An 8,063-nucleotide genomic window follows, 5' to 3' on the forward strand; every position below is an offset into this window, starting at 1 on the left:
TGGGAGACTCCCAATGTCCTGGGCTGGGCAGGGCAGGAGGAGAGATTCAGGAACGCTTCCAGGAGGCCCCTGGAGGATGTGAGCAGGAAGATGGGAAAGGAGGGCATTTCTAACAAAGGAGCAGCCCAGCAAAGCTTGGAGGTGGGACTGAGGACATCAAGCCTCCTCAGGAGTCAGGCAGGCAGTTTCTGAGCCTTACACCTATCTGGATTGGCAGGGCAGAAACCCCAAAATCGAGCGCCCCCTGGTGGCCAAACCTTAGTGTGAACAGCCAAGTCTGACATTTATTGAGCGCTTTATCAAACATTCACAACAATGCTTTGGTGGGAGGCCTTGATTCCATTTTCAGCGGAGCAAACGGAAGATTTGAGAGGTTAAGTCACTGACCCAAGCTCACCCAGCTCTGCCTCTAGAATCTGAAGTCTGGAGAGCCGCCCCAGTTGCTCTTCATCCATCAGAGATTCAGGAGGTAGTGGGAATAAGGACTAATTCCACCGTCTTGAAGAGCCTCAGGTGGGGCTCCAGAGAGGTGACCCCAGGCCAGTTATGGGCCTCGGGCTACAGCCAATGAGATCGTGGTGCGGGTGAAATGAGATGGCCCAGCGCCTGCAGTACACCCAGCGCTCACACAGAAACACCATGAGTGCTGTAACTGACATGTCCATCCAGCGGTGTGGTTGTGCTTAGCCCACTACAGGCAAACACGATAATCAGGCGGGCAGTAGGCGATCGAGAAGGCTTAGGGCTAGCTATCTGAGCACGTCCAGAACCCCACAGAGGTACAGGCAAGCCTGTACAGCAGCCCCCTAATTCCCACTCACTCAGGAATGGAGGTCGTTTAGTGCTCCCCTCTCTGAGACCTAGGAGTCCCCAGCCCCCAGCCCCAGGAGCCCAGAGCCCCAGCGTCTGCAGGATCGCAGGTTAACAGGTTCCGTCTCTCTCCCAGCTGCACACGAAGCCCGGGCTCAGGTAACTCGGGTTCATTCCGTGTCATTTATAGGCGGCCCCGTGCCCCCACGGCGCTGGATCCCCGCGGGGAACTGGAGTCTCTAGAAGTCGGGGACCGGCTCGGAAGTCGGCGGTCGGGACGGCTGCGGCTCCCGTGGCGGCCCCTCCTCGTCCAGCCCCCGGCGGCCCTTGCCGATGGCCAGGCGGGGCCGGCCGCGGTTCAGGCCGTCCAGGAGAGCGCAGGCCTGGCAGAGCGCGCGGCTGGCCAGCGCCCCGCAGCGGGAGCAGGCGCCGGGCGGCGGGGGCCGCGCTGTCGGGGCCAGCGCCAGGCGCTCGGCCGAGTGCACCAGGTCCAGCACCGCCGACGGCCGCGCCGCCTCCAGCATCTTGAGCAGGTCGCGTGCGTGGCCGCGGAAGGCCTCGGGCGCGTACACGCACTCCTCGGAGAAGTAGTCCAGGCGGCGGAAGTGCGCGTACAGCACCACCTCCTTCTGCGATGCCAGCTGCAGCGGGCGGCAGCGCGGCAGGGCGCCCCCCTCGCCCGGGGAGCCCAGGCCCCCGCCCCGCGCCAGCCGGCCCGCGTCGCCCCGCAGGAAGTTCATGAGCACCGTCTCCGCCATGTCGTCCGCGTTGTGTCCTGAGGGAGGGGAGACGGGAGCTGTGAGGAGGGGGCCGGGGCCGGTGAGGCCGCGGAAGGAGACCCCGGGGCATCGCGGGGCGGCCTGCGGGAGGCTGCGGGGGACCCGGCGAGAAACAAGAGGGCGACGCACCCAGGCTCCCGTGGAGCAACCCGGGGTGCCTCATTTACCCCCCACTTATCGCAGACCAAGCCCTCTGCTAGCAGTGAAAGTCCTTTAGGCTACAACTATCATTTCAGAGCTTCCCTGGTGGCACAGAAGGTAAAGAATCTGCATGCAGTGCGGGAGACCTGGGTTTGATCCCTGGGTCGGGAAGACTGTCATTTCAGTCTCAATTAAAAGTGTACTAAAGGGAATTAATTCCCTGGTGGTCCAGTAGTTAGGACCCTGTGCTTTGGATGCTGAGAGACCAGGTTCAATCGTTAGTTGGAGAACCAAAATCCCATAAGGCCAAAATACCCTCCCCCCCCCCGCCACCACCACCAACAAAAAAATGTACTTCAGACTACACGGAAGTCATTTAATGGAGATGGGAAAGAGGACTGTTGTAGTAAGCAGAATCCCCCACCCCCCCAACCTGAAAATATATTGGGTCCCATGGTGAAAGAGATAAAGATTGCATATAGAATGAGGGTTACTAATCAGCCTAGCTGAGCCAAGTGGGCCCCAGGGTAATGACAGGGGTCCTTAAAGTTAAAGAGTCAGGATGGAAGATGTGGGAACACAAGCAAGGTCAGACCATGCAAGATGAGGACTCAGCTGCTGGCTTTGAAGCTGGAAGAAGGAGGCCTCCAAGAGGTAGCCTCTAAAAACTGGAAGAGGCAAGAAAATGGACTTTACAGTAGATTCTTCAGAGGAATGCCAACCAGTGAGACCTCTGCCTGAACTTTAATCTCCAGATCTAACCTAATGCATTTGTGTGTGTGTGTTTTTTGTGTGTGTGTGTTGTTTTAAGCCACTCAATTTGTGGTGATTTGTTACAGCAGCCATAGAAAACTCATAGTAGTTGACAGAAGTGCCTTTGATGGCACAGACTGCAATGTTTTTGTGTTGTCTTTGTTTAGAGGGACCAGGGAGAAAGCAAGGGAATATTTACACAGCATTAAAAAAAAAAGCACTGGTTCTGACAACCATCGTGGCTCACCTGGACTACCCACAGCTGCCACCCTCCAAGCTCATGTCCTTTGCTCTGCCCTTGCCTCTCCAACCCAGGCGCCTCACCCCTGCTCTACTGTGCTTTTCAGAGCCTTTGTCAGCCATTTCCCCATTGCTCAAAGGATCAGATGTTAACGCCTCACCATCAAAAGGGGAAAGTGGATCTGAACTCCACCCACTGCTCTGGTCTTCCTGGGGCCCCTCAGACTGGCCCGAGCACAGATGGTTCCCTCTGCCTGGAACAACCTCCACCCCCCTCAAACATCACTCCTCTTCACCTCCTCACCCAGAGCCCCCGGATCTCAAAAGCCCTCCCTCATCCCCTCTCTCCACACCATAAGGTCCTCTTTTTGCTCCATGTAATTTTTCCCAGTAGCATTTATGACCGTTTATCATTTTATATTTGGACTGTGCAAAGGTGCGGGCTTAGGTCTGTCCCGGGCATTGCTGTATTCTCAGCCACAGCCTGATGAGGATGTGAGCGTATTTAATATAAATGTGTGTAGTGCCTACTCTATATATTAATAACAGCTTGGAGCTGGCATTTAGTAGAAACCCGGTGGTTGTCTGTTGAAGGAATGGATGAGAGCGAGAGAAGAAAAGAGAGTTATGGAAAAGAAGAGGTGCCAACAAGAAAAAGAAGTTACGAGGCAGAGAGATACTTTCCAGCGATAGAGATGGATTCTGAAGAGAGACAGCTGGGGGCCATGAGACCAAGAGTATTAGAGACGATTACAGATAAGTAAAGACTCAAAGACCTAATACCCAGAGACTAACTCCTGCCACTCGCTTCTCCCACCTCCCACCCTCCTTGCCAAGCTGTGCAGACCAAGAGAGCGGCCAAGACTCAAAGTCTTTGTGATGCCCAGCCCATCCTGTTTCCTTCCGCCCGCACCACCCTGGCAGTAACCTGTACTTTCAGGCCCCATTCTGGAGCATGCGCACATGCCCTTCTCCGTGTTCGGTGCTTTCCTCTAGGCCATTCATAGTCTCCATTACCACTTGGGCACGCACTGCAGCGCCCTTACAGTGCCCTATCCCGCGCATGCGCCCCTCCCACCATGCCCCCTCTGGGTCGCGCCTGCGCTCACCGGTCACGACGTGCGTGGCTCCCACGAGGCGTGCCCCTTCCTCCAGCGCGCGGCGCCTCAGCACCCCGCAGAAGGTGCAACAGGCGCGGCTGCGGCCAGAGCCGGCCGTGCTGCGGGCCACAGCGTCCATCGTCCAGCCCCCGAAGAGGTCAGCGTAGGCCACGACGGTGAGCGGGAGCTCCCAGCGTGCCGCCTGCCGCCGGACAGCCGCCAGCGCCGCGTCCCGGTAGCCGCCGATGCCCTCGTCCACCGCCACGAGGTGCAGCGAGATGCCCAGGCGCGGGGCCAGCTCGCGCAGCACGTGCGCCAGCACCGTGGAGTCCTTGCCGCCCGAGGCGCCCACGGCCACCACGGCGCCAGGCGGCAGCAGGCGGCCCGCGATGACCGTGTGCAGCACCTCGGCCTCGAAGGCGGTGCAGAAGCAGGCGCCACACAGCGCCTGGCCGGAGCGCGGACGGCGGAGGGCGGCGCGCGCCTTGTGGCAAGAGGCGCACTGCGGGGCGGGCATCGTGGGGTCCTGGAGAGGCGGGAGGGGTCGGCTTCTCCTGGATGGGTGGAGAGGGGAGGCGGGTTACACGTGGATTCTGGATTACGGGTCGTTGCTTACAGAGGGTAGTGTCCCTGCCGAGAATAGTGGGGACCAGGTAGGCTTCTTCCAGAGTAGTTGTAGTAGTTAGTAGTTTAGTCGCTAAGTCGTGTCCGACTCTTGCGATCCCTTGGACAGGAGCTGCCAGGCTCCTGTCCATGGGATTCTCCAGGCAAGAATACTGGAGTGGGTTGCCATTTCCTTCTCCATCTTCCAGAGTAAGGGAGGGTTATATGTATACAGTTGACCCCTGAACAACGCGAGGATTGGGAGTACAACCAAATTCCACATAACTTTGCAGTCGGCCTTCCATATCTTCCCTGTTCCAAGTCCAAGGATTCAACTAAACTGCGGATGGTGTAGTATTGTATGTATTTATTGGAAAAAAAAAAAAAAGTCTGAGTCTCAGTGGAGCAGTTCAAACTCATGTTGTTCAAGGGTCAACTGTTTGACCCTTGAAGGTTTAAGGAGGCTAGTGCCTCCAGGAAGGCTTCTTGGATTACACCCATTACACACCAAGGAGAGAGAAGTAGCTGGTTGGGGGTGAAGGGTGGAGGGGAGAGGGAGAGATAGGCAAGTTAGGTTGGATTCTGTTTGGAGGGATGGAGGTGCATATTAAGGACCCGTTTCACAGTCTCCGGGGAAGCCATCCCTCTTACAACCCTGATCAGAAGGACAGGTCACTGACCTGGGCTTCCAGGGCTGCTCAGAGAGCTTGGGAAGGGTCAGCGATCTAAGAACAGAAAGAGGCAAGGGGACTGCCAGCAGTTCTGTTAGGGGAAGGGGGATAAACAGGAAAGACCAACTGAATTTCACTTTGGTGGGGGTGGGATGCTGTCTCTAGGAATGGGTCCCGACTGTATCCTCTGAAAGGCAGGGCAGTCATCTCAGAATCTCCTGTAAGCTTCTGTGGCCTTATCAAGAGATGGATCAGCCCATCTTTGACTCCTTCTGTTCCCCCCACCTCATTCCTCCCCACCCAGCCACAATTCCCTCTCTTCTTGGACCCACCTGCCAGGGGAACCCATAAGAACCCACCAGACTGAGTCCCTCCCCTCCAGGGCACCATCATCTCCGGGCTGGACTATCATGGTGCAGTAGCTTCTGAGCAGTTCATCCTGTTCCCAGGATTTCCCATAGAGTGTGGAATCATTTTATGTGACTCGCATGCTTACTGTCTATAACACCAGTTAGGTGCCAATGCAACTCAGCTGTCTGACAGGCATCGCAGAACCCAGATTCCTGATCCCCCTTCCCAAACCTGCTTCTCTCAGCTCTGTCCCTCCAGCTACTCAAGGCAGGAGCTTTGTGTCCCAGGACACTGGGCTGCTTTCTCCATCCCTCTTAACTCTCCCTGTAGGTGATTCCAAATTGCAATGTAAGGTCTCAACCTTTCCTCCAAATGCCCCACTGAGAATGTACCTGGGGCATGTCCTCAAATCTCAAACCCCATACATCCAACTAGAATGGGGCAAATCCTGTTTGTAGCTTCAGAACAGACCCAGAAGCCCAGCACTCCTTAGCATCTCCACAGCTGCGACCCTGGTCTGAACCATGTCTCTCTCCTGGATACTGCAGGAGGCTCCTCCTTGGTCTCCTTCCCCTCCCCTCCCCTCCTCTACACACGAAATTGTCCACAAAACTGCCCAGGGTCTTCTCTACATCCTCCCATGCATCTCACCTCACCCCTGCCTCTGGCTTGATTCTCCCTCGCTCCCCTCGTTTGCCTCCTGCTCAGCCTCTTTTGGAGAGGCACCTTCGTGGTTCCCAGGTCCTGCCCAACTCGTTTTCCTTGTGGGTGACTGAATCACGATGTCCATCAGGCTCGTCCTTCAAATGTCCCATTGAAGATACCCACCGGTTCTCCAGAATCCTAGGTACCCAAACTGACCAGTTCCCTGCTCCCCATGGAGAAACCTATTCTTGCCCGGCTGTTCCCTGCTTGCTGAGAGTACCACATCTCCACCCAGCTCCTCCGTAGGACAGGACATAAAGTTACTCTGGACTCATCTCTCTTCTCCCCCTAAATCTACAGTCACTAGGGCCCAGGAACCTGCCTCCTGAATGAGGAAGACCCCACCAGAAAATGAGTCTGCAGGTTTTCAGTGGCTCATAGGCCATGAAACAGCTTTAATTTTAATTCTGAGAGAGATGGGGAGTCATGGGAGGGTTCTGTGCAAAGGAGGCAAATGATCTGACTTAGGTTTTAAAAGTTTCCCTTTGGCTGCTGTATGGGGAACAGACTGTGGCAGGCAGGGAGGCCAGAGAGGAGGCTATGGTGATCGTCAGTGAGATGATGTTGGCCTGGACTGGGGTGCTGGCAGTGGCGATGACAAGAAAAGGTGGGGTTTTGGATCTATTTTGAAGGTAGGGTCCATAGGACTTGCACAAGACTTGGATTGGGGTGGGGTCATGAGAAAAGAGAGGAATGAAGAATGATTTGGAGGCTTGGGCCTGAGCACCTGGGAGGATGATGGCAACATTTAGTTGTGGAGGAGGCTGACTAGAATTCCATTTGGACACGTCAGATTTGAAACGTGTATTAAGCATCTTCCCCTCGAAAATTTTATAGACCCCAGGCTGGCTCAGGCGCCCCCTCTGGGGTCGCAGAGCCCCTTGTATGCCTCCATCCCAACCGGATCACGACGCTACCCTTCATGGTGACAGGCCTGTCACCCTTCCCCTGTCCTGTGAGCTCACTACAGGCAGGGAGGGACAGGGTCTGCCTCAGTCACCACTGACTCCCCCTGCCTTGCAAGGGATTTGGCAAAGGATCGGGGCTCAGTAAAGATCTGTACGCTGAGGGAATAAGCGCTCCCAGAAGGCGGGGCCCAGACCCCAAGTGCGACGCCTCCGGATCGCAGCTTTGTCAGAATGATGGGTAGTGTGTAACATCATTCTATCAAGACGGATTTCAGGACAGTGTAGGGACCTCCTGGAAGTATCCAGTTGGGGGTGAGGGCAGGGAAATGGTCGAATTTCCCCGAGCCCACGCGGGGGAGAGGGGTGGGCGGGCCAGAGACAAGCTGGACCGCAGAGCCCACAGTGAGGATTCCGGTCAGTAGGCCTCTGGGATACAAGCGTTGGGACGTCAGAGGCGAATGTTATCATCCCCGGAGAGTTCCTCAACCTTCGCACGGCACCGCAACAAAGAACGGGCGCTCAGGGGCCGACCAGGTCCGGGAGGAAATAACTCACCTGAGTAGAACGCGGTGCTGGATCGTCCAAACTGCCTAACACGCGGAACTCCTGTACGGAAGTGGCTCCGAGACTACGACTCCCACAAGGGTTTGGGCGCTGTATTGCCTACGGCTCCCATAGCCCCACGCGACGGCTCCACCTGAAGCAGCGGTGGTTATTGAGGCCCTCGGCCTACAACTCCCAGCAGTCCCTGCGGCCCCTTATTTCAATCTGCCTACTACTCCCAAAATCCACTGCGCTGTTTCCTTCTGCGCCTGCGCATGGGCAAGGGACGCGGAGCGCGTACTGTTAACTAGGGTAGTGAGTTGTTACCGTGCCGGACCCTTAAAAGGCGAAGTGGCTGCATTCGATTATCTGCTTTTGTGGGATTACGATAGGCTTTTAGAAAGACTATAGAGCACATTGGACTTCCTTGGTGGCTCAGACAGTAAAGCGTCTGCCTAC

General features: G+C 56.2%; 1 protein-coding gene across 1 annotated transcript; it reads right to left on the reverse strand.

Annotated features, from left to right (window-relative positions):
• Positions 1-258: 258 nt before the first annotated feature.
• Positions 259-7,797, reverse strand: CTU1 (cytosolic thiouridylase subunit 1). The gene is made up of 3 exons (XM_086353940.1): positions 7,617-7,797; positions 3,833-4,377; positions 259-1,585 (listed from the first exon to the last, which is right to left on the reverse strand). Exons 2-3 carry the CDS (start codon positions 4,338-4,340, stop codon positions 1,050-1,052), a joined length of 1,044 nt encoding a protein of 347 aa, XP_086210066.1. The 5' UTR covers positions 4,341-4,377; positions 7,617-7,797; the 3' UTR covers positions 259-1,049.
• Between the last annotated feature and the right edge of the window lie 266 nt (positions 7,798-8,063).

Source organism: Bos grunniens, chromosome 18 (assembly GCF_055505025.1).
Source record: "Bos grunniens cultivar Pamir isolate PY7600 chromosome 18, Bosgru_T2T1.0, whole genome shotgun sequence".
Lineage (NCBI taxonomy): Eukaryota > Metazoa > Chordata > Mammalia > Artiodactyla > Bovidae > Bos > Bos grunniens.

Excerpts from the sequence above, each read along its gene's own strand:
- CTU1 (XM_086353940.1), bottom strand. The coding sequence starts at position 4,340 with ATGCCCGCCCCGCAGTGCGCCTCTTGCCACAAGGCGCGCGCCGCCCTC. Across the intron at positions 1,586-3,832 it reads AGCCACGCACGTCGTGACCG|GACACAACGCGGACGACATG; the intron begins GTGAGCGCAGGC and ends CCCCTCCCTCAG.